Here is a 25,685-nt window from a genome sequence, read left to right as displayed (position 1 = left end):
GCTGAATACAGTTGCCAATGAGATCGATAAACTCTTTCCGTCGTGATTGGCACGACCGTCTTTCAATCTCCATGCATTACCATTGATTGTAGAGAATCTCTTTTGTTCTTTTTATTATTATTTTTTCTTTAAACGTTTTCATGTTCAATTGGTCCAAAGAAAATGTGGCGTGTGTCAAAAGAAGACCAATAAAGAATTGAGAGAGCTGGGAACAACTTTTGCAATGCCAATTGGCAAGACCCATATTTGTATTGGTGCGGTGAAGCTTTTAGCGTTTATATGGTATAGTATCAAGTATATACTACAGTATAATATAACGCGGCGGCAGCGCTGGTCTGGCTCAGCGGGCATCCAGACGTGCCGATCATTGAAAAGCTGATTTGGTTATTAATGAGGAATCTGCCGTAAACATTCACCGACAGCCAACTGCACACATATGCTATTTGTTCAGCGTCAGTGCTTGATCGGAATCCGTGTAGCTGCGCAAAGATCAGATTATATTAAGGAAAAGAATTTCAGATCAGGGTTCTCCTGTGATCGAAGGGTACTTTCCACCAGATAGAACTACATGAATAAAAGAAAAAGCTAGATTCTTGTTTGGATTCTTGTTTTTGGGCCTGTTTTTGAAAAACTGTTTTTCACAATCCAAATGCTACAGTAAATGTGTATTTCAAAAACAACTCCAAAAACACCAATATCCAAACAATATATCAAAAACAACTCCAAATACATATTTAATATGTTTATTTCAACTTATATATTTCAATTATGTATAGGATATATATTATATTAATTTAAATATATTTATTTATACATATTATAAATATTTTACTTTATATAAAATATATTTTTATATATTATATAAATTATATATATTATAAATATGTTATTATACATTTATATAAATGTTATATATTATATATTTTTAATATATACATAATATATATTATATATATTGAACATTTATATAAATGTACATTTAAACATAATATATATATTTATGTATATTTATAATATACATTTATATTATGTATTATATATATAATACATTTATACATTTATATTAATATACATAATATTAATTACACATTTATACATAATATTAATAAATGTATACATTTATATTTATTACATTAATACATTTATACATAGTATTAATATATATTTATAATATATTAATTTATACATTTATATAATATTCATTTATAATTTATACACATTTATAATAATATACATTTATACATTTACAAATATATTTATATTATGTATTATATATAATATAATACACTTATAATACATTTATATATTTATTTATAAATATAATATATAATAAATAAATAAATATAATACACTTATTTATTTATATATAATATATAAATTTATTTATAAATATAATACACTTACTTATTTAGAATAATATATAAATATATTTATTCATAAATATATAAATATATTTATTTATAAATATTTATAATTGTATTATAAATGCATAAATGTATATAAATATAAAAACATAAAAATTATAAATTATAAATTATAATATACATTTATAATTTATATATTTATAGTAATATACATTTAAACATTTATAAATATATTTATATTATGTATTATATATAATATAATACATTTATATATAAATATATGAATATATTTATTTATAAAAGTACAAATATATTTATTTATAAATATTTAAATATATTTATTTATAAATATTAATAAATGTATTATAAATGCATAGATGTATGTAAATATAAAAATATAAAAATTATAATTTATAATTTATACATTTATACATTTATATAATATTCATTTATAATTTATACATTTATAAATATATTTATATTATGTATTATATATAATATAATACATTTATATATTTTTATATAAATTTATTTATTTATAAATATTTATAAATGTATAATTATATATTGTTATAAAAATATAAAAATTACAAATTATAAAAATACTCAAAAATATGTTTTAAAAATACATCTAAAAATAATCCATAAAACATCTACAGTAAAAGTTTTTTATTTAATTTTTGAATAACAACCCAAAAAACAACTAATCCAAACGGACTTGTATTTGAAAAACGAAATGCTACAGTGCTGTTTTTGAAAAACAACCCCAAAAACAGCTAATTCAAACGGACCCATAGTTTAGATAAAATTCTGTGTATAAAGTTCTATAAAACACATGGTTTTATGTAGATGCTTAGCAACTTGCTTTAAATTCTTGCACAGTTGCAGAGACTCTGCCCCTTTTGTATACTCTGATCACTGTGGTTTTACCTCATCGAACAGTAAAATAAAGTTTCTCTATAGTTACGGATAGAGGTGGCAAATCAACCCACTTAACTAAATTTATCCATATCCGCCCATGAATAGATGGGTATGGGTATCTTAAATTTTTGCATATGGGTATAAATGGGTTACCCAATAATACCCATTTATTAAGTGGGTATTATTGGGTAATCTATCAAATCCAATTAACCCATTTAGAATTCTCTTCCCCCCAAGTCTCTTCTTTTCCCCTAACTTTTTTTTTTCAAATTTTTCATTTTGTCATGATGTTAACTACTTTTGTTTCATTATTATTATTATTATTATTATTATTATTATTTGTTGGTTTTATCTTATTATTTTATTTTCTCTTAATTTGTTAACTTGCTCATTTTTTAGCATTACCAATTTATGATAAATTTTAGCCTATTTTCTTATATTTATAAAATGAAATTTTAAATTTATGTATGAAAAAATGTTAGGGGTTCAAAATTTTTGGATTAAGTTTTTATATTAATTTTTATAGTACTTAGTTCAAAATTTTATATTCTTATTATTCAATTATTAAATAATAGGTAATTTTGTGACATAGAGTATAAATGAAAAAAAAATTGGTAATTAAGTTTATTGAACATTATAAGTAAATATTTAAAACTAATGATGGGTACAAAGAGTGGTATAAATTGATAACTTAATTTGTAAAAATGAATTTAAATGAATTTACAAAAAGTTAAAATAAATGGGTTATAAATGGGTAATTGGATTACCCAATTCATTTTTTGACTTACCCATTTATACCCATTTAATTAAATGGGTATAAATGAGTTGACTCACTTATACCCATTACCCATTTTACACAACCCAAACCTGTCCAAATCACCCATTTTGACACCTCTAGTTACGGATAAAAAAGTTTTGAAGTTTCGATAAAGAAATGGAATGCAGCTATGAATAGTAGCTTCTCAAGAGAAAAACAACAGGAAGAAAACAAATGCCCAACTGACAACGTACTGCATCAAACCAGCATGGTACAAAACAAGCAACAAAGGGATCCACTGCTCAACAATTAATGGAGATTTCTCTACTTTCCAAGGTTCCTAGGTAATAACCTGTAATCATAATGCTGAAGTTGACGTTTCCGTAGACGTCTTCCTAATAGTTATTGCAGAGATGATTAATGTTGATAGCTACACTATATATATATGAAATTTCCAATTATTGGTTAGTTGGTATTATTTTCCGTTTCAATTATTGGTAAGGATAATTGTCTGATATGAAGGTGATAAAACAGATGTTGAATTATTCGTTAGTTGATAATATTTTCCGTTTTCAATTATTGTTTATTTGGTACGGATAATTGTCCAATATGAAGGGTGACAAAATAGATGTTCAATTATTGGTTAGTTGGTATGGATAATTGTCCGATATGAAGGAGATAAAATAGCATGATATCAGAGGAATATATGATTAAGCGCAGAGTTGAGGAATCTTTAGGTTATACTATGAACTTGAAAAAAAAAATATGTAGCTAACAGAGATATATAGGAAGATTTATGTAAATCGGTGACAGGGGCGGAGCCATAAAAAAATCTTAGTGGGGGAAAAAATAATACTAAAATTTTTTATCTACTCTTTTTCTAATTTTTTAAGCAAAAAAAAAAAAAACCCCCCATGCATAAAATCACCATTCACAAGTTAAAATATTTATCAAATAATCCATTTATTAGTTATAACATTAACTAATCAATTTTCAAATTTCTTTAAAACAGTAATAGTCTCATGCTCTAGAAATGTATTTGCAAACAAATTTAAAATAATAATAATAAAAAGTAATTGTTTAGAACCTGATTTTGATGGTTTCCTAAAGTTGGTGAAAAGAGCTACAAAATGTGGCAGACCAAAATCCTAGAAGATCAATTGATTCTGGTGCAATCTCTAAATAGGATAAAGTGATCAAAAGAAAGAGTAACAAGCTTTGGTTGTTGAAAAAAAATGGCTCTCCTATGTACGTTGGGGAGTGGGGACAACCGAGAGCCAGATAAGGAAAGGGAAATTGGGGAGTGGGGACAAATGAAGTAAATGATAATAAATGATAAAAAGAAAAAGTAGTTGGCTTGGGTGTGGAAGAAGAGAAGCCGATTGTGAAGGGAAATCAAATGGGGGACCACAGGAGTAAAGGAAACTTGGGGAGTGGGGACCAAAAGAAATGACTGATATAATTGGTACTTGGCCCTGTTGGTGGGAAAATGGGAACTAGAGGAGGAAAGTGAATGATATAAATTTTGTGACCCATTATTTCACATTTTTTCTAAAAAAAAAATTATGGAGGCACCTTTAAATTTATGTCAAAATTGTAGGTGTATTATAGGAATTTAAAGGGAGCAGTGAGGGCCCGTGCCCCCGGTACTCCCACTTTAAATCCGCCCATGTTTCCACGGTAGAGATATGGAGTATTTTTGAGTTGGACAGTAAATATTAAATGTAGGATATCAATCAAATTTTAACGTGTCTTAAAAATGTATTTAAGCGAATGCTTTGGAATATTCTATTCTTGTAGCAGTCACCACTTCAGGTCCTACTTCTCTGCAATTTTTGGCCCCGTATTCTATATGTACCATGGGGGAGTATTTTTTAATTTTATTGTGTCAGTGTCTATTTTTATTATAATAATATCTATATTCCTTGAATTAATCGAAAACTTCCACATTATTTTACGCTGTTATATTTACGTAGCCATCGGAAAGACCACCAACTTTTAGTTTCTTTCCCTTGTTCTACGGACATGACACGTGTTTTCATTTATTAACAAGGATTAGAATTAGTCAAACTTAAAATATCCATGTCCCTTTTTAATAAATGAAAATATGTCATGCGTTTCAATATGTATTGTGTGTGAAAAATGTTTAGATTGTAGTTTTCTAACCAAAATAGTTTACATTTTTCATTCCAATATGCATCAAATCACTACAGTAAATTCTCCTTCGAAAACTTAAAAAAAGGGCAATCCAAAACCCAAAATATTTAGTTAGATGGATAACATTGGATGAGAGATATTACAATTTTCGATAATTGCCAAAATTTATCATGTTGTTTTACACGTCCATGTGATGTGTCAAGTGTTAATACTTGTTGGCACTTTGTCATATTGTATTAGATTGTGGCAGTCGCAGGTCTCTTATCCATCCTTACTCTGTAACATTCACCTAGCAGGCCAGCACGAGTTGCCTACTCCATTTGTCCCAAAGTACAGCATAAATTCCGTGAGCCCCCAAGTCCCGAGTGCTGATGCGAATGGTTTATTGCCAGAGGTATCTAATCTATTGGGCATCGGGCATTTGCATGGCCCGATTTTATGTGGGGAAACAAATCCTCTTCATTCAACAGGATGTTATTTGTCCTTGTCATTATAATCATCAAGAGCTCGACGCAACACGAGATTTGTTTACCAGTTACCACATCATGTCGAAGTTAGCACCACAGATTTTTTGTGTTTCCATGTTTACTCACTTCTTTTGACAATTAAGCACACACAAGCTACATTAATGCAAATAGGTAACGAATTACACCAACTCAAAAGTCTTGCTATGCAAGCAATACATTAGTTCCTGCTCGAACGATCGCTAGTTTCTATTTCAACCATTGTCGGACCATTTACATGCTGCAGTAGTTGCATCATTTGATATGTGCTAGCATTTCTGGTTGCAGCTACCAACTTTCTAGTTTTGCATGAGCACAATAAAAACTTGATTTGTACAACTGCTCATTCACTCATCGCATAGCCCATTAACGTGTTTGAACCGATTCTATCTTCCCAATTTCGAGCAAAAACCAAAACATCTGTCAACTGGAAATCATTTCACTCTAGCAGGAGTATCAACAGCAACTTTATGATTTCAACCACTCAAAGCATGGGCACAGGCCCCAACAGAGCCTAGCCGGATAGTCCTTCAGATAAACCTCTCTACCATTTCCGATAATATAGAAACTGAAAGAGCGATTATGATGGGCCATAGTCACACGAGTGACTGGGACAACAGAGATGATATGTCTCTCACATATAACCCTTGCAGCATGAGGGACCGGAGCCCTTTCTGCAATTACTTCAGAAGAAAACTTGTTGAGGAAGAACGAATCGGCAAAAAAGGCAGGAGTGCATTGGTGGGCTTGGGTATTGCACAACTGGATGCCTTGCGCTCTGTGGAAAACATCATCAGGAACTGAAGCAGCTCCACTTGTTGCACTTACTTTTCGAGTTGAAAGGGTCTTCCTGAAAAGCAGAAAAACACAGACAAAATACATAATCAGTACCTAAACAAAATGCTTTCCTTTATTTCTCCATCATGGCACAACTATGAGACAGATTGAAACAGGCAAACAGCATAACTTGAAGGAATGCCTTGCAAGAAACAACAAAACTGAAACAATAGATCTTGTGGACAGAGTGATTTCACATTTCCTGGTTGGGTTAACTTGAGCTCTTTTAGCTTTTGCAGGGATCTCAATTTAGCATCCAAACACATAAATCACACACAAAAGTTGTGGTAGGCTTAAGTTGTGACATGGAAACCAAAACCTAGTGCGCATGCCCACAGGGTCTACTTGGCCATCCATGACAATTACTTCAAAGGAGGGATCCAAGCCTACCACTTTTAAGTTTGTCCAATGAAGATTCTGTGAATACTTGCCATTCTTGAATGATCTTTGAACCAACAAACTGAAAATGGAGTTATAAAATTATTCAAAAGAAAACAGATGGCACTGCTTCAATGTCTGGCACTGAACTGACTGTCCAATGGATCATGGACTAAATGGCCATTACCTGTGAGGAATGTGCATAGGGACTAACTTTTAATTACAAACTGAACCCCCACTTTTTATTAGTTATGTTCTTTTAGCTTTGTAACAGTTTTTCCCCCAAAATGCTTCGGGCTAGATTCAAAAACAATTCAGCCTGTCATAATAACAAGTCCTCAAGTCTGTAAGAGATATGGCATGCCAAATATATTGTCCAAAACAACACAGGCCATACCATCTAATAACAGCCACTTTGCGAGTCAAAAGAGAACCACCACCCATGCACGTCACACATTTAATAAGCCCACGAGAATCACAAGTTGCACAAGGCAGCATGCCCTTCCCATTACATTTTAAGCATCTGCGTGGAGATTTTTCAACAAGCCATCAGCTAAACAGAAAAACTTCTATTCAATAACAATAATTGCAGAGAGAAAGCTGCTAACGATCAAGATGGGCCCAACGTAGCTAAACTGTAAAGAGTATAACTTTCAGTTTATGGTATGGACTCTCCCTACAGAGACAACAAAGTCAAAGTATGGAATACACCCTTACTTTGTATCAGATCCATCTCTATGAGCAATCAGACCCCTCCCAAAGCACGCAGGACAATGCATCATTTGATTTTCTTTGTAGAATCCAGGCTCCAGATCCTTATTGCAAGCAGTACAGACTGTATGCCCTCGTCCTGTGCAATCTGCAAATGATAGGAAGATAAATCTTGAATCAACAAGGTTCAAAGACCATGTTTCTCACACAAGCAACATATTTAAACTGAAGATAACATGATTTCAGTACACTAATATGCTGAGGTGACCATGAGAATTGAGTTTTATGATATATTAAACAAATCAATGGGCTTGTGTGAATTTCTTATTTTGTTCAATATTTATTTATTTATTATTATTAATTTTGCAACTGACTCATTTTGTTGATACAGCAGAAGCGCATATACAAGTGAGGGGAAGACCCTTAACTAGTATGAAAAGATAGCAGCAAGCAAACAGCACCTACTTTATAATAAGAACCATATCTATGCACATTGCTGCCAAAAAGGACTATCAATGAACAAAGAAAGAACTAGAATTGTTTATGTAGAAATATATAAAACTAACTATCCCTCATAAGCATCTACTCCTCCAAATATTACCTGGACATTTGTCAATAGCTTCTGAATGAGGAATTCTTGTTCTTGTCTCTTGATAAGGGATAAACAAAACAGGGAACTCAGACCTTAAATCCAATTCCCATACACCGAGTTCAGGCCCATTTGCCGTTCCATCAATATTGCCACTAACATATGGCTCCCTCTCAATTATTATTTCCCTCTCCTCTATAAAAGTGTCTAAAGTTCCCACATACACATTGCAGTCTTCCACGGCATGAATTTTCCAGGTCCTAGCTGGGCGACTTCCCCAACAGCAACGATGCCCAACATGATCTACAAGTAACTCCCGAATCTCTACCTCATCCAATATTTGTCTGAAGCAAAATTTCAACAAATATAACCAATTGTGATCTGCATTTTCTTAAAAGCAAAATGATGCTAAGGAAGAAATGCGATAGTTGAAATTCAAACTTATGGCTTAGCAAATAACAACTTCAAATGTTTATCTAGAGTCCTTGCCACTTCTAGTAGATGAGGCTGCTATTATTAATCATGTCAGCTCTAAGATAACCTCACTATCTGTTAGCTTTTGTTTTCAGAAGCCAGCAGGGAGAGAGGAATTATTTGGCAATGATCTTGATATCAACAAGCACAAAAGAAAAAAAAATACATGTCAGTATATACAGGTTACACTCTGTAAACACAATGAACTCCTTCCAGCAGAAAAAGGATTATGTTCTAAGATAGGCTCATAAAAGCTTAAGCCCAGATCAGATTGGTTCTGGTCCCTCCATTTACTTCCCTCAATACATGAAATTCAATACAATTTCAGAAGTGATATTTCAAAACCGAGATGAATGCAGGCATACAAGAAAGATACACTATCATGGAAAACAAAATAAAAGTTCACTGATGTAGGCATGTGGCTTGCATCCTATTATGCCATTACAAATCAAATGGATTCATGTCTAGCTATTAGCTATTATTTCAATCTTCAGCTGTTTCAAGGATTCTTTTGCCTTTTTAAGCAGATAAACCCCCAAAGGCACAACTTTAACAATAACACACTATCAAATGACATAATATTGCACTCTTGCCTTCTTGCTTCATGATCAATTTCTCTTGTATCTCCGTAGCATCCACCCTGGTAAATAATATCTTGAGCTGCAACAACAGAGACACTATTAACACCCCAGAAACGTACATACATGGGGAAACACACATGGAGATGGAAAGAAACGAAGAAAACCTCATGAATTTACAAAATAATCCCACCATTTCCACATTAGCGAAATAATATGGTAGCCAGATGGACATACTAATAAACTTTATGGCGATCACATTTCTAGACCGTAAAACAAGAAAAAAAATCCTCTTTTCTGAAAATTGAAATGATTCTTAACTAGTAACCACGACGACGTTTCTAGATAGAGGCAGTAAGAAACAAAGCAAAGCAGAATGAGTGGTGCACGCACCGTAGGGTTGGGAAGGGGATTGCGGGGGAGGTGGGCTGACCAAGGCCCCATGGAGAGATGGAGGATAGGGGTCAGAGTGAGGAATGGATGCAGCTGATCGAATCTCAGCGACACTGACTTGGGATCCGGCCAAGAAAGCTGTCGGAATTATGGAACCAGCCCTTCCCACGTACTCGTATGACCTCAATTTATCACTTTCCCGTCCCCCATCTCTTGCTCCATTTTTGTCTATTTAGGGTACATTGAAAAAAAAAAAACCAACAATTGAACAGTATTAGAAACATGCTGCTATCATAAACGTAAAAAAGGTTGATACCAATAGATAAAAAGCAGAGAAAAAAAATGGAAAAAGTGAGACAACTGAATTGGAAGTGTAAAACCCTTAATTTATTGATTGGTACCTGATGATAACAAAGGCTCCTCCATCTTGGATGGCTTGCTGACTTTCCTGCCAGCTGCGCAGCAGTTCTTGTGAGTGGAGAGAGAGAGAGAGCAGCGACGGACGATGACTCTGAATTTGGAAAACAATTGTAATCGGTTCTTAAAATAGTAAAATGTTAGATGAGTCCAACTGAAATCTTAATCGACAAGGAAAGTTTCCTTGTCACGACAGCATCGCGCTATTTCCCCCTGTGCTGTAGGGCTGTCATGTCAGCAACGTCGCGACAATTTTTTGAGGTTATCCTCTCCTCTTCCGGTCTCCTCCTCGTCGGGGTACGGGTACCTCACAAGTTCCATTCTGCACAACATTACCCTGATCCCCGTGTTTGGTACACGCGGGGATGTCCCATCCCGAAAGACATTTTCGCCTAGGATTGCAGAAGGAAATTTTTATGGGATAATTGCAGAAACCTCCCCTGAGGTTTCTGACATTTGCACTGACCTCACCTGAGGTTACTAATCCTTTACAAATTCAGTCCAAATGATTAAAATATTGTGTTTAGGGAGTGAAATTAGAATTTTTTTTATCAAATTTATCCTTTGTAACTACATGTCTAATGAATGACAAAGTACTACAAATCAATTAACAATTAATAAATTTTAAGGAGTATAGTTTATAGGCAAATACACATTACTTATTTAAAGTACCGGCTCTTTATGGGTATTTTACTTTCAAACATTTAATTTAATACAAATATTTATACTCAAATACAGATTTATATTTACTTTCAAATATTTAATTTTTGTTAAATACAAAACTACCAATCTCTCTTCCGTAAAAATATTAATATAACACTTTTTCAATTTTAGTTACCAACATTTATGTATTTAACATAAATTAAATGATTCAGAATAAAATGCCTATAAAGAGCCAATACTTTACTCATGTAATAGATGAAAGCCATAAAGAATTAATATTTTATGGACCATTTCATTTTTTTAATATTTAATTTATATTAAATAAATAACCTACCGATTTCCTTTTTGCAAGAATATTACTGTAACACTTTTTGAATTTTACTTACAAACATTGATATATTTATCATAAATTAAATGTTTGAAAGTAAAATACCCGTAAAAAACCGGTACTTTAAATGAGTAATGCGTGTTTGCTCATAAAGAGCTGGTAACTATTTAAAGTACCAATTCTTTACGGGTATTTTACTTTCAAACATTTATTTTAATACAAATATTTACGCTCAAATACAGATTTGTATTTACTTTCAAATATTTAATTTTTGTTAAATACAAAACCTACCAATCTTTCTTCCGTAAAAATATTAATATAGCACTTTTTCAATTTTAGTTACAAACATTTATGTATTTAACATAAATTAAATGATTCAGAATAAAATGCCTATAAAGAGCCAATACTTTACTCATGTAATAGATGGAAGTCATAAAGAATTAATACTTTATGGGTCATTTCTTTTTTTAATATTTAATTTATATTAAATAAATAGCCTACCGATATCCTTTTTGCAAAAATATTACTGTAACACTTTTTAAATTTTACTTTCAAATATTGATATATTTATCACAAATTAAATGTTTGAAAGTAAAATATTCGTAAAGAACCGGTATTTTAAATGAATAATGCGTGTTTGCTCATAAATTATATTTCTTAAAGTTTATTAATTGTTAATTGATTTATAGTACTTTGTCATTCATTAGACATGGAGCACAAATAGCAAATATGGTACAAAATTCTAATTTCACTCCCTAAAATAATATTTTAATCGTTTGGACTAAATTTGCAAATGATTAGTAACCTCAGGGGAGGTTAGTGTAATTTTTTAAACCACAGAGGAGGTCAGTGCAAATGTCAGAAACCTCAAGGGAGGTTTCTGCAATTATCCCAATTTTTATTCCAGCATCTGGTACACAAGTAAATGTTTATCTAGTTTCTAATATAGCTTTTTTCTAAAAAAAAAAAAAAAAAAGTTTCCAATATACCATATTTGGTATAATATAATGAATATTCAGATATAAGTACAAATTTGATTTAATTGCTTTGAATTAGTTTGTAGGACATAATATGCCTTATTGCTTTTTTTATTTGTTCTATAAAGTTGCCTTTAGATCGAAGATTTTGATACAGGATTTGAAACCTTGTCAAATTGTTTTAATTGTTAAGATTACTTAGGAAGTATTTAAATTTATAAATCACAAATTATTGTAGCATTTAAAAAGTACTTTGATAATTAATGAATTATAAATTCAAATTTCCTCTAAGAACACCAAACATCTAGAGTGTTTTGAATGAATTTCAAATCTTTTTGTGGAATCTTGCAATCTAAAATAAGCATAATAGCAGTATTTGTCTATTTACATGAAATTTTGATATTTTTACTTCAAAAATAAATGAGAATTGATATAAAAAAATCTTCAATTGTAATACTTGAATCATTTTAATACATAAATTTTTAATTTAAAAGTTTGCATTTACTAGCAATATAATTAGCAACATAAAACATAAATTACATGAAGTCAAACAATTATAATTTACTTTAAATCTATTTTCAATTTTGATAAGATTCAAAATAAATTCTTGCACAATTATTCAAAAGTCATAGAATAAGATATCTTAAAACATTTTTTCCTAGTATAAAGGGAAAAAATATTTTTAAATACAAGAAAAATTAATTATTATAAAAAATATATTCAAATATTAATTGAGATTACAAATAGCCTAAGACATCATGATGCAGTGTAAAAAATTTTTTAAAAAAATTTGACATCCTACTATTTAGGCAATCTAAGATGAAGATGGAAAGAATATTTTCTGAAATACGACGTGTGAGATTTAAAAGTTGATTAAAAAATATGTTAAGGAAATATTTTATATAAAAAAAAAACTCAACTATTTTCATCAGAGAATGACAATCCAAACAACCAATTATGAATCATGTGATTAATGTTTTGCTTGCATTGATTGTATTCCAACCAAAAGCTGGATAATCATTTCCAAGACAATTTGAACTATTGTATAAAATCCGATGGAGCTCATCCTCACAAAGATGATGGATAGTAGCTTGAAAGAAAAAATGTCCAATGTAACAACGCTTAAGAAGACGAACGGTTTAAGGCCCACTTTAATGTGAGCAGACTCAGCAGAGGCGTTGCGGCCATCTCAAAACTCAAACTGAGCCTTAATCATTCTGAAACTTTCCTAGGTTTGGCGTCATCATGCTCTCACCACCAATTCCTCGTTTGCGATTGGCGATTGCAAGGCAGGATATATTTGTTGGTCATCTTTCCCGAGTTATGATTTATTTATTGTATTTTTTTCTTCAACATATAAGTAGAATAAGAGCCGAAGAGCTCTTCTGACGTGGATGGTTTTCGTCGTCCTCTCACGTGCCGCACATGTGAGTTACCAGCCATTTTTTTCCCGCGCTATGCGCCAGAAGTCCTGCATATACTTCCTCTCTAGGGTTTCTTAAATTCCTCCGCCGCCGCCGCTTTGCCTCACCCTATTCTCAGAAGCTCCGTCTCCTCGACTTTGTTTTCTCTTCTCCTTTCTCCTGCATTTGTCTTTTCTTCTTTTCTATCTCGTCTTCCTCTCTTCTTTCTTTTCTCCTATTGTAGATGGATTGAAGCTGTTTTCTCCTCCCTTCTCCTCTTCTTCTCACCGCCGCTCATTGGTCAGATCTTTCCCTCTGCTTGTTGCTCTCAAAATCTTTATTATCTCTCCTCCTTCTTTCCTTCTCATTCTTTGATTTCATTCTTAAATATTACTTTCACCTTTTTATTGTTTTTCTTTTTTCTTTAATTTTTTTTGCCCGATTGATCGGCTGATACCATGAGAGCTGCATATTTCTTTTCAAAAATTATTTGTAGCTTCAAACCTGGTAAACGAAATCGCGGCTACCATAGTCGGCCATACACAAAATATGTAACTCCACGGTGGTCTTTTCCACTGATCTTTTTTTTTCCGTTTCTTGGCTCCTTGGTTGGGAGACTGCTGTTTTTTGTCTTGCTTTTGATTTCTTGACTTATTTTTCAGTCTCAGATAGAACTAGAAGTGAAGCGTCAACTGCTGCTTCCTCTCTATTGTTTCAGGTACTACCTTGGTTTTTCCGCTACTTTCCCTTCATTGCTGATTTTTTTTCGCTTTCTTTTCTATTAAAACTTTGGTTACATTGATGTTTTGTCTTGTTTTATCTAGAATGCAACTAGAGTGTAGATCTGTGGAGCTTTCAATTTATGCACTCTTATTTTTCGTCTGAGAAAGAGCTACAAGCACTGAAGCATCTTCTATCCATTAAGGTACTACCTTCATTATTTTGTTCTTTTCTCTCTATTTTTGTTTATTTTCCTTCCATGTTTGAGCAATTGTGGTATTGCTATTTTTTACACTTCTCAGCTGTTCTTTGTGCTTGTTTCATGGCTGTTTGTATTGATTTTTACCCCTTGGAATTTTTTTTTTGATTTTTACCCAGTAAAATCCTTTCTGCTATGGCATTTTTTCCCTCCTAGATTTTTTTTTTTGTTTTCCTTTCTTTTAAGCTTTTTTGTGCTTGTTTCATGTGCTATTTGGGTTATTTTTTAGTTCTAGGATTCCACCCTAAAAAGGCAAAAAAAAAAATAAAGAAATCCCCGGGACTTGGATTTCCTACTAGAATACATATTTTGTCTTCCTACCTTACATTTGCTCTGCATTCCTGTTTTTCTCCTCCTCTGTAAAAACTTGTTTGATACTAATGGTTGTCGTATTTTGTTGTGCAAGCATTTTTTTCATTGCTTTTAGGAAACTGGTTTGTGATTTCTTTGGTGGTTGTTTTCCATTAAAAGTTTTTTGTTTGTGTTGCAGCTATTGCGCCTTTTTCTTGTGTCGTGTTTGCTCATTTTTTTTGAGTTGTTATCAGGCTTGTGATACTTTTTCGTCGGTGCTGTTGGAAATTTTTTTCCCTTCTGTAATGCCTTTTACTAATCAGTTTGTGATTGTATTACTAATGCCGTTGTACTGTACAATTTGTAAGTTTTGCATTCAGATCATATTTAGAGTAATAAGTTTTACATTCAGATCATAAGTCAATTTTGGAAAGAATAAGTTTTGCATCAGATCATATGTGAGGCTACAATTTGTAAAGATTAGAATAACAATTTTTCATACCAAGTGCAAATGATGCTTGAAGTTTCATTCCTTGGAGCAAACATCTTTTATGTTCTGTTTTTTGTATTTTTTGGGTTTTGCTTTTCTTTATTTTACTTTGAAGCTTTTCGTTCTGTAAGTATCTTTGTGATTTAGTTACAAGAAGAAAGAAGTTTTGTCCTCCTACAATATTCTTTAAAAATTGGAAACTTATGTAGTCCATTAATCTTATTTATCTAATTTTGCTTCTATCTTTCTGTCAACATAGAGAACATCAGGTCTTATGAGACAAATTATGACTTTTTATTTTCATTCACTTGGTGGTGGTGGATTTTTTTTTGGGTTAGATCTGTTTTTTCCCTCTTGATCTGTAAAGAAGTTTTTTTTTGGTCTGTGTCTTGCAATTCCTGTATGCTTTTGATTTTTTGATTTGCAAAGTTGTTGAATGCTCATGCTTGTGGTCGCTGGTTTATTTTTCTGCTTTTGCTTTTGGTGTGCATTTCTTTCTGCCATTGTTTTCCTGATTTGGTTATTTTTCTTCGTTAGCCATGTTGATAGCATTGTACTTTTTTTGATTATTTTTGGTGTGTTTCTTTTTCGTTAGCCATGTATCTACCTACATTTGTAAAGTAGACCCTCCAAAATTTTTTGGTGATTATAGAATGCAGTAAGAATATCTCTACATCAGTGATTAATATGCTTCTTCATTATGTAAATGGCGACTTGGCATTATTGCTTGTTCTTTTTTAATTAACCAGATTCTCATGAAACTCTCGCTTGCTCTGCCTTGAGTTCATATAATTGTATTCCTCATGAATTGATTTTTATTCTCAGGTATGAAGGTGCACAATCTGCAGAAGCCTTGCTCAGTTTGTGAACAGTGAAGAAGGTAATGTTATTGGTTAGCTGGCTTGAATTTTGTGGTCCATAAGTGTAATCCATGTTAACAAGTTTGATAGATTTACGTTAAACTATATTTTGGTAAAAGTGTTGAATAATCCATGAAGTTGTTAAAATCCAATCCATATTACTTATGAAGATTAGAAATTTACTTCACCTTAAGATATCACAACGAAGAATTGTGCTGTGATATCTCAAGGGGCAAAAGATCAATCTTTTTTTTTTTTTAATGTTTTCTATATTGGTTAAAATCTACAATGGATTATTTCAAGTTGTGATAGCACTGAAGGCTACAATTAAGAAACAGGTTAGTTATTAATTTGCTTCTTATGTGGGTTTTTTTTTTGTTTTGCCTCAGTAGTCTATAACTAACCCTCACTATTTCTTTAATTCTTTCTTCTATTTCAATTTTTCCCTTACCGAAAGGTCTATCTACAATGGATTATTTCAGGTTATGATAGCACTGAAGGCTACGATTAAAAGACAGGTTAGTTTTTAATTTGCTTCTCATGTGGTTTTAATTCTGTTTTTGGGCTCTGTAGTCTATTACTAACCCAGAATTGCTACCAGTGATGACAAAGAAACTATTCAGCATAATTTTAAGGATGGCCAAAGTAGCCAGCTTAAAAAGTTGTATGAATTTGGCCTTATTCTTGTAACTGCGATTAAATATTAGCACCTTAGCCATGTGGTTTTCTTGTTTTATTCTTTATTGTTTGTTTCACGTGACAGGTACACCTTGATTACCATGAAGTTGGTGCTAATATCATAATATCTGTATCATATCAGGTTATATGGCTGTCTTTTTTAATTTTTCCAAGCCTTCCTAAGGATCTTGTTTAATTATTATTGAAAGAATTTTTCACGAAGTTGAGGACTCTTGATTTTTCTTGTTTGGAAGACAGGCCACTCTTCAAGGATTTGTAGCTAAAGGGATATCAAGAGAAGAAGGTGAAGCTTTACTCAGGAAAATTGTTGAAATAGCATGTGATGTACGGGATATATATTATGATAAAGCCAGCAAAGGTTCTTGGGATGTTATTGGAGATCCAAAAGCTTTAAACGTCCACTCCTTGTTGCTGCTTCTGTTGGAGGCTATGGAGCTAATCTTGCTGATGGTTCTGAATATAGGTGAATCTTTTAATTCTTTTCTTACATTGGAAGCAGAGTAGTATTTCAGTGCCCAAATACTGACTTGAAATATTTGAACTTGTGCTAGAAACTTTTCCTCTCGAGCACTTGCGATATTCTCATGCATTGCAGTGGCATATATGGGGATACAGTGACTCTGGAGACTTTGAAAGATTTCCATAGAAGAAGAGTTCAAGTTCTTGCCGACTCTGGTGCTGACCTGCTTGCATTTGAGACAATTTCAAACAAATTGGATGCTATGGTATTGTTTTTTGAGTTGTGACTATCTCAGTGTACCTCAAACATTTCTTTTGCTAGAGCAATTTAGATGTTTTACTGTCTATTTTGCCTGATTGCTTCTTGATATAGGAATATACTGAGATTCTTGAGAAAGAAAACATAAAAGTTCCGACCTGGTTTTCTTTCAATTCTAAGGATGGGATCAATGTAGTTAGTGGGGGTCCTATATCAAATTGTACTGCAATTGCTGATTTATGTGATCGAGTTGTTGCTGTTGGAATCAACTGTACTGCTCCTAGATATATTGATGGACTTGCCCAATCAATCAAGATGGTATAACCAATTCTAGGATGCATTTGAAATGAATGAAATTGAAAACGATAATCAAATTTAATTAGGAACATTGGTTTTAATTCTCTCGAGAAATCTAGATAAGTTATTGTCATGTCTTAGTTCTAATTGCAGTCTTTTAATCACAAGATCCCCTTTTTTTTTGTTTCTAATAATTCTCATTAGAGAAACCAATTCTGGGTCATGATTATTAGATGTATCTCCATTGCATCAATAAATTAGAAATCAGAAAATCTTGTATGTCCATTTATGTACATGGAACTTGTTGCTTTACTTGCTAATATTTCTGTAAGTCACTACTAAACCGATCCTGATATATCAGCGTTTTCCTTTTTCTCTTTCCACAGTCTTCCCAAGTTAGAAGCTCAATTGAAAAAAAGAAAGGAAAAAACCAGAAACCATCCATTTATATATATATATCTAAGTATAAAACTATGAAGTAAAGTACATCTTTAAACAGATGTACCAACATTTCAGCTGTGTGTGAAGTGAAGATCATCCTAACAACATTAGTTATTCTAAGCATAAATAAAACTATGAGTATGTTTGTTGATACTTTTAGTTGGCTGATTTCAACCACCGAAGAAAGGAAAATGTTGTCTTATTAGGATTTTATGGTTCTTAAGGTATTTACACTTGCTAAATTGCTATTGGGCAGTTTCCTTGAATTTCTTGTTGGATTGTGGATCTATTTGCACGAATGTTTTCAAGTCACTTATTCTTAGGGTGAGGATTACTGATCAAACTTTTGTTTGCTTGTACTTGTCAAATTAGATAATGGGGAAAGTGAATAAAGAGAGGCTGGGAGAATTCCTTGGGGAGTTGCAGAGGAAAGAGCATACAAATGACAGGTATGTTGCTGTTCTGAGAGGGGAAACGTTGATTAGAAACCCATTTGTGAGAATGCAACCTTTCCCAGACCAAAGCACAACTGAAGTTAGCAAGGCATAGGAGTAGATAATGAGACTGCTGTTGGCAGACTTTTGTACCCAGAACTTTTTTCTATTTTTTTCTCCCTTTTCACTACCATTGTAGAGCACACTATTATGAATGTCTAACGGTGACTTCTGATTTACTGATTCTTTATCATAATGGGATCACCGCATGGAAAATTTTGCTCCTGGTGTTTTAGCTTCAGAATTTATTTTTAGTCAGTTTATGTAAACTAGGAAAGTGTACCACCGCATGGTGATTATTGATTTTTATATTGTTAGCTGAAATTTGTATCCATCTCTTCGTGATTTTCCTACTTTTGGAACATTTGAGTTCTCATACGAATTAGGAAGATTTGAGATATTATCTATATTAAAAGTCCAAAAATTATATTAATATAAATGTTTTCACTATTTTGAGAGCATATTCATTTTGGATTAAGTACAAATCATTTTACTAAACTGGGCATGTTCATCTTTTTTACCTCCGCGCACAGCGCGGTTTATGCCTCCTAGTTAGTTTAAAATAGACTAAAAAGGTGCATCTCTTTGTGGGGGGTTTTTTTTTTCCCTTTTTGGGCACCGAAATTTCGTTTTAATGTAGTGCAGTTCTTTTTTTTTTTTTTTTTTAAATCAAAATAGACTAAAAAAATGTATCTCTTTAGTTTTAATGTAGTGTAGATAGTTAATCAAATAAAACCAACTCTTTTAGGAGTGGTTGGTCACTAAGAGAGTTTTAAAGTTCTATCCGAGTGTAGTAGGTCAAGAAATATTTCCAAATTTTCCTAAAAATATTTCGCCAGCGAATGCATAGGAGGAGTAGAGCAAAAGTAGTTGTAGTATAGAATCTATTATAAAATTAGTCCGGTAATGGTTCATCGAGTTTTTCTTAACCTGTTTAGGTCCTTTTTTTCCTGACGTTTTGTAGAGGTAGTTGTAACGTAAAATCTATTTTGAGATTAGCCGGACAATTGCCTGGCTTCTAAAAGCTCAATAGTAAAAGGCAATTTACAAGCCTTCGACGTGTAGCATGAAGTCAACAAACTAATGCATTCATTTCTGAACCTTTTTGGTTGAGTTTGTTGGATTAGGTTTGATTGTCGTCTTCTCTTCTCTTAATACTTAATTAATATCCCCCTCTGCTGCCCCGTCCCTGTCACTCCACCTAATAGCTTAATCTTAAATTCGCAATTTGCAGCTCCCTCCCAAAATATGAAGCTAAATTTCTGATAAGGAGAAAAAAAAAAAAAGGACAAAAAAAGGTCGTAATCGCAATCGGACGCATTATCAGCCTCATTCCAGCGGTTAGCTTACCGCCAGTCCCTTAACTCTCTGTTATGCTTTCTTAAACGCAGTTAGTTTATACTCCGTCACAAGTTAAGTCCATTATTATGTCTTTGATTGGGAATAAAACAGCACGTTAATTTCAATGCTGACCTCGCGTAAATTCCCCAATTCTATGTATTACTCAGGATACAAGTGTTGCTTAACGAACAAACCACTCCGAATCTACCGTCGTGTGAAAATATTTCAAAGTCAAATAATCATGGCCCTTAAGCAAGATTCTACTCCATACCAATACAACGAAATTTTGTGCATTTGCATGCCCGTTATATTTTTCGCACCCAAGTTGGGAGAGAATTACGTTGAATGATAAGATTAGAAAAGATTTTAAGTAAGTGATCACAAGTTTAAAACCTTTCGTTTAAACAAAAAAAAAAGTCAATATATTTTTTTACCCGAGTTGATGTACCATTATATAATTTTGTTTTATAAATCAATTTTGTCCGTGTATAAGTACACTAATTAGGCCTTGTTTGGACAGCAATTTTTCAATATCAATCACCTTTTTTTCCCAAATTTGTTGCGTTTTTCGTAAATACATTTTTCACTCACCTTTTTACTAATCACATATATCAAATCGTTATAATATTTTTTTCTAAAAAAAATTCAGAAATATCCAATCCAAACGAGACATTTTTTTAAGAAGATATATTATTTTTGTCTGGTGCATGCGTTTTTAGCCTGTGTTAAAAGATAAATATTTTTTAACACCGGAAGTATATTAACTAAGTATTGTTCTAAAAAACTAACACCTAAAAAGCTAACCAGAAGTGGCTAGTGAGAGTATACTTAAAAAAATAAAAAAACCGAGTCAGAATCAATCAGCCAGCATTGCTGGAGCTGGACCTCCACCTGCGTTACCGTTAGGTCCGTCGGTGGGGGTTTTAATCCTGAAGCAACATCACTATTCACTCCCCAGCAGGCAGCGGCCCCCTCTGCCCAATCGGCGGTCTAGTTTACACGCGTTTTCCCTCCTGTCCAGAGAAATCCATGTTCGCCGACAGCCGTCAAAATTAAATTCCCAGAAGTAGAAGTAAAACAACAAGCCATGAAGGGCTCGAGCCAGAGCCAGAGCCAGAAGCGGTGGTTCACAATTGGGCTCGTGTCGGCGTGGTACGCCTCCAATATTGGAGTCTTGCTCCTCAACAAGTACTTGCTAAGCAACTACGGCTTCAAGTACCCAGTCTTTCTCACCATGTGCCACATGATAGCCTGCTCTCTCTTCAGTTACATAGCCATCGTCTGGTTCAAAATGGTGCCTTTGCAGACCATACGCTCCCGCCTTCAGTTCTTGAAGATTTCGGCACTGGGTCTAATTTTTTGTGGGTCGGTGGTCAGTGGGAACGTTTCCTTGCGCTACCTTCCGGTGTCTTTCACGCAGGCCGTTGGGGCTACCACGCCCTTTTTCACGGCCTTCTTTGCATATTTGATGACTTGGAAAAGGGAGGCTTGGGTTACTTACGTCACTCTTGTTCCTGTTGTTGCCGGAGTAGTCATTGCTAGTGGGGTAAAGATTTTTGGATGCTATTTCAGCCTTTGGTTTTTTTTTTTCTTTTTAAACATAAAAAGATTTTTAGCTTTGGTGAATTTCAATTTTTTGGAAAGAGACGTTGAAGAAAATTTTATTTTGTTTTTCATCCCTATCATGGCATATTTAAATATATTGTCTGGACTAATTCAAAGTAGCAAAATCTGGATTTTTAGCTTGTGCGTGTAGGATTTTTGGCTAAACAAGCTATTCAGAAATGATTCGTTTTCTTTTCCTTTCGTTGCTTTGTGGCATGTCCATCGTATGTTATATTTCGCAGAAATGGGGAAAAACCTGGCTTTAAACGAATCTCAGGTCTTATATACACCCTTTGGCACTTTAACGATGCGAAAAGTAGAAAATCGTAACTGTTTATTATTGGAAATTGTGGAATGTTCGTTGACATATTTATTGATACACCATCAGTTTGATTCAGCATGGAGTAATCCGACTATTGCTTTTCTTTGTTTGTGCCTAGATGATGATGATGATGATGATGATGATGATTATTATTATTATTATTATTATTATTGTGCTGTTCTTGGATGAGCGAATACTTACCCATTTTCATGAATGCATATCATCTATTTCAGTTTGGTTGTCTGCTTGTTCAAGAAAAGTTCATTTATTTGCTTGTTTTGATGAATAAGAAAAGTTTAATGTGCTTTGTTTGTAATCAAATGTTCTAGCTTGTACAAATGGTAATGGCACCATGTAGCTATATGAGGGTCACTCCTTTTGAAGCTGCGACTTCCAAGTCAATCTAGATTATGCTTGCGGTCCTCAAATCCTTTATTTATTGTCATATCTTATGACGACCCTCTGTGGAAATGGTCATATTGTTAACTTCTAGAAGACCTTGTAGTAGTAGCGATTTGATGTCGAAAATTTGCTATTCACTTCAACTGAAGTAAATTGATAGCCTTCTTTTTGGTTGTCATTGCTTTTGGACTCAGTCAAGGTTCTGTTTTCATTTTTCTTTTACTCCTTTAACTCTTTATTAGTGTGCCTTGTGTCCATAATTGTCTATCATCCTTCACATCCTCCAACTGGTCGATACTGTGACATGAGATGATGATTTATTGCTTCTACATTCTAAAAGGCTTTTTTTTTTCCTCTTTTTTCCCATGAAACTTTGTCCTGATTCACTTCCAGTACTCTGCTGCAGAGTGAACCAAGCTTCCATCTCTTTGGATTCGTAATGTGTGTTGGTGCTACGGCTGCAAGAGCATTAAAATCAGTTCTTCAAGGGATTTTGTTGTCATCAGAGGGGTACTAATTCATTTCTGTTGCATATTTCATGAGCGCTACGTATCCTTCATGATTTCTTTCGGTCTTATTTATTGTTGACATTCTCAGAGAAAAGCTGAACTCCATGAACCTTCTGCTCTATATGGCTCCAATAGCTGTTTTCATCCTACTCCCTGCGACAATCCTGATGGAGCAAAATGTAGTTTCAATCACAGTAGCTCTCGCGAGAAGTGACATCAAAATCATCTGGTATTTGCTTCTGAATTCAGCCCTTGCATACTTTGTCAACTTGACCAATTTCTTGGTTACCAAGCATACCAGTGCATTGACTCTCCAGGTATGTGCACGTTACAGTATTCCAGCACTGAGCAATTTCCCTTGTTTCTCCTTGTTAAGTCTGGATTCTTATGGCCATTTTCAATTCCTAATAAAGAAGAAAGGACGCTTACACTTGCCAATTTGGAACTGTGACCTTGACTTGGGTTTTCATTAGTTTGTTGATAACTGTTAAAAGCCCAAATTGTTTTCTGATGGAACTTTTACATTGCCAGCCCATCATTTTCTGCACATGGTTCTATACGACATTGCTTTGTGAGAAGTTGTCATGGAACATGCTACTTCTATTCTTAGACATCTAACAGTTAAGCTTATTCTACTTCTATTTCTTAGATATCTAACAGTTCCAAGTAATTTCCTGTTGATGGCTATTAAATTTTAATCCAACTAAGTTCAGAGGAAGTTAGTTGTGTGGGAGTATTTGGGTGGATGGATTTGCTTCAGATTGGATTGTCCATCTTCCTCTATAAATTGATGTAATTCCGTTCCGAGATAAGCTAAGAGAGCTTCGTATGGACTTGCATATTATGATCATCCAGAAAAAAACGTTAGATGACATCTGGAGATGGGAAGGTGGTAATAAGAAGATAGATGATATTCCAGTCCTAGATCTTTCCATCCATAAGGCATCCCCTGATTCCTGATTTGACACTAGCAGCCCAAAAGGCGAAACCGTTCACCGTGCTAGAAAACAACCAGTTCACCTGATTGGCCCTTTTTGACCTAAATGCGAAACATAATTTTGTTTCATAGCTGGCAAAGCATTGAATTTTAGGCTTCTAGTTCCTTCAGGCGTGGGAGCAAAGCATATTGGATTCTGATGTTCCAGAGCTGGCAGAGCATTGAATTTTAGGCCTCAGCTGTGAGAGCTAAGCTGCAAAATTCACAGGAATTTTTCTCATGACTCGTTACCCAATATTTTTTACAGGCACACACAAACATAATTGAAGATACTGAATTGCCAGTTGTTTTATGCTATCTACCTTTTCTGTCTCGTGCCATGAAATCATACTTTGGGTCTTTTGTGAGATGTTGATATCCTTTGAAGCTCAAAGCTGTTGCGATTAACGTGGAAATTGCCAATGTGTTCAGGTCTTGGGAAATGCAAAAGGGGCTGTTGCAGTGGTTATCTCAATTATGATATTCAGGAATCCTGTGTCGGTTATTGGTATGTTGGGGTATGTACTCACTGTCACTGGAGTGGTTCTGTACAGTGAAGCGAAGAAGAGGAGCAGATGAGGGGGGTTTAGGTTTTACGTTTTAAGTGGTATTGTTCTTCTTGTTGAATATGTGGAATGAAATTGTTTGAAGAGTAAAGGCTTTAACATATGGTGATTGCCGATGGTCTCCCTCCCGGCTGAATGGCAATTTATCCCTTGAAGATATTTTGCCTTATCCGGTAAAGACTGTGAGGTAACTGCTGGAGAAATCTCAGTCAAGGGATTCATGTAAGCTCAGCTGATTGGGTCTGTAGATGCATAACTGCAAAGAACAAAAATTGCTTTCAGTCCATTCCTATTTCATTGATTAAAAATTCGCACAACTGTTACGCGGTGTTTGTATCACTGTAGTATTTTTCAGTGAAAAGAGGGGTACATTCTTGTAAAAAGTTGTTGAAAATGAAGCAATGCATGGAAAGAAAGGGACGCATTTAAGCTTTTTTTTGCCTTCTCGGTTGACATATGCGTATACTTCAGTTTCCATTTTTGTGAATGAATCTGCGAATGGATTGGCGAAGGCTTTCCTCTTCCATCATAGCCTTTATGAGGAATAGATTCCCCCTTCAACAAAACGTGCTGTGTTGGCTGATTCTTACCTCCCAGTTTGCATATGACCAAACTACTGTCTATTCTTTCCTTTGTTTTAAGTGGTAGCTTGGGACAGGTGGTCGATATGGCGGGTTGGAGTTTGCAGTATTGTACTAAGTCGGTTAGGCCCACTCCCTTGCTAGTAACAAATTGTTGAGGCTAATGAGGCCAAGTGGGCAACGGGGCTTGCCATCTTGCATAAGGCGGTCTAAGAGAGGTTGTTAACCCTATCTCTTTGTCAGTTATTAATTCTTATACTACTGTTTTTGGCAAACGTGTTTACTCTGATCTTTGTGATAAAAGTTTCTTGAACTTTTGAAAGCCCGAGAGAGAGAGAGAGAGAGAGAGGCTGTTGTGTTCGGAATTCCTTTAAAGATTAGAGCTGACACTCTGAGATTCGGTATCAGAGCCTAATTTGAAGGGAAAGCTTTCATCATTTTATCTGTTCATTATTTGTTCATCATCTATGAATCCTAATCCTTATGCTAATATTCCTCCTTATTTTGTTTTGGGTTTTGAGGCCCATTCCGTTGCTTGTGAGAAAGCGTTGATGCTACCCGAAAAGGCATCGGTACCAGTTTTGGACTGCACATTATTCTCTTTTTTGGTTTATTTGCTTTTGGGGGGCATACAAAAATCACTAGATTTAAAGCAAGCTGACGC

At 33.7% G+C, this 25,685-nt stretch overlaps 3 protein-coding genes across 14 annotated transcripts; 2 read left to right on the top strand and 1 right to left on the bottom strand.

Moving 5' to 3' along the window:
* Positions 1-5,792: 5,792 nt before the first annotated feature.
* Positions 5,793-10,443, bottom strand: LOC113693741 (uncharacterized). Of its 3 annotated transcripts, XM_027212384.2 has the most exons (7): positions 10,064-10,443; positions 9,663-9,890; positions 9,285-9,351; positions 8,230-8,561; positions 7,635-7,776; positions 7,315-7,440; positions 5,793-6,552 (listed from the first exon to the last, which is right to left on the bottom strand). In XM_027212384.2, the coding sequence occupies exons 1-7, from the start codon at positions 10,086-10,088 to the stop codon at positions 6,171-6,173; spliced, it is 1,302 nt and encodes a 433-aa protein (XP_027068185.1). In that variant the 5' UTR covers positions 10,089-10,443; the 3' UTR covers positions 5,793-6,170. The 3 variants fall into 3 exon arrangements, with proteins under 3 accessions (XP_027068185.1, XP_071908024.1, XP_071908025.1); XM_072051923.1 differs by lacking the exon at positions 7,315-7,440; XM_072051924.1 differs by lacking the exon at positions 9,663-9,890 and having other exon boundaries at positions 10,064-10,218.
* A 2,960-nt stretch (positions 10,444-13,403) lies between these two features.
* LOC113692621 (selenocysteine methyltransferase-like) lies at positions 13,404-18,944 on the top strand. 8 transcript variants are annotated; one of them, XM_072051920.1, is made up of 10 exons: positions 13,582-13,750; positions 13,947-14,012; positions 14,113-14,168; positions 14,275-14,375; positions 16,036-16,090; positions 16,553-16,588; positions 16,834-16,890; positions 17,007-17,232; positions 17,321-17,494; positions 18,598-18,944. In XM_072051920.1, exons 6-9 carry the CDS (start codon positions 16,556-16,558, stop codon positions 17,413-17,415), a joined length of 411 nt encoding a protein of 136 aa, XP_071908021.1. In that variant the 5' UTR covers positions 13,582-13,750; positions 13,947-14,012; positions 14,113-14,168; positions 14,275-14,375; positions 16,036-16,090; positions 16,553-16,555; the 3' UTR covers positions 17,416-17,494; positions 18,598-18,944. The 8 variants fall into 8 exon arrangements, with proteins under 8 accessions (XP_071908020.1, XP_071908017.1, XP_071908021.1 ...); XM_072051918.1 differs by having other exon boundaries at positions 13,611-13,750; positions 13,947-14,001; positions 18,598-18,754; XM_072051919.1 differs by lacking the exons at positions 13,582-13,750; positions 13,947-14,012 and adding an exon at positions 13,404-13,474 and having other exon boundaries at positions 18,598-18,754.
* A 1,963-nt stretch (positions 18,945-20,907) lies between these two features.
* Positions 20,908-24,874, top strand: LOC113692760 (probable sugar phosphate/phosphate translocator At3g11320). Of its 3 annotated transcripts, none has more exons than XM_072051915.1 (4): positions 20,908-21,606; positions 22,796-22,899; positions 22,987-23,127; positions 24,307-24,874. In XM_072051915.1, exons 1-4 carry the CDS (start codon positions 21,148-21,150, stop codon positions 24,353-24,355), a joined length of 753 nt encoding a protein of 250 aa, XP_071908016.1. In that variant the 5' UTR covers positions 20,908-21,147; the 3' UTR covers positions 24,356-24,874. The 3 variants fall into 3 exon arrangements, with proteins under 3 accessions (XP_071908016.1, XP_027067106.1, XP_071908015.1); XM_027211305.2 differs by having other exon boundaries at positions 20,926-21,606; positions 22,987-23,215; XM_072051914.1 differs by lacking the exon at positions 24,307-24,874 and having other exon boundaries at positions 21,003-21,606; positions 22,987-23,521.
* The last annotated feature ends 811 nt before the right edge of the window (positions 24,875-25,685 follow it).

The sequence above is a fragment of the Coffea arabica genome, chromosome 6c (genome assembly GCF_036785885.1).
Source record: "Coffea arabica cultivar ET-39 chromosome 6c, Coffea Arabica ET-39 HiFi, whole genome shotgun sequence".
Classification (NCBI taxonomy): Eukaryota; Viridiplantae; Streptophyta; class Magnoliopsida; order Gentianales; family Rubiaceae; genus Coffea; species Coffea arabica.
The sequence above is the reverse complement of the archived record's forward strand: the minus strand, read 5'-3'. Positions and strand labels throughout refer to the sequence as shown.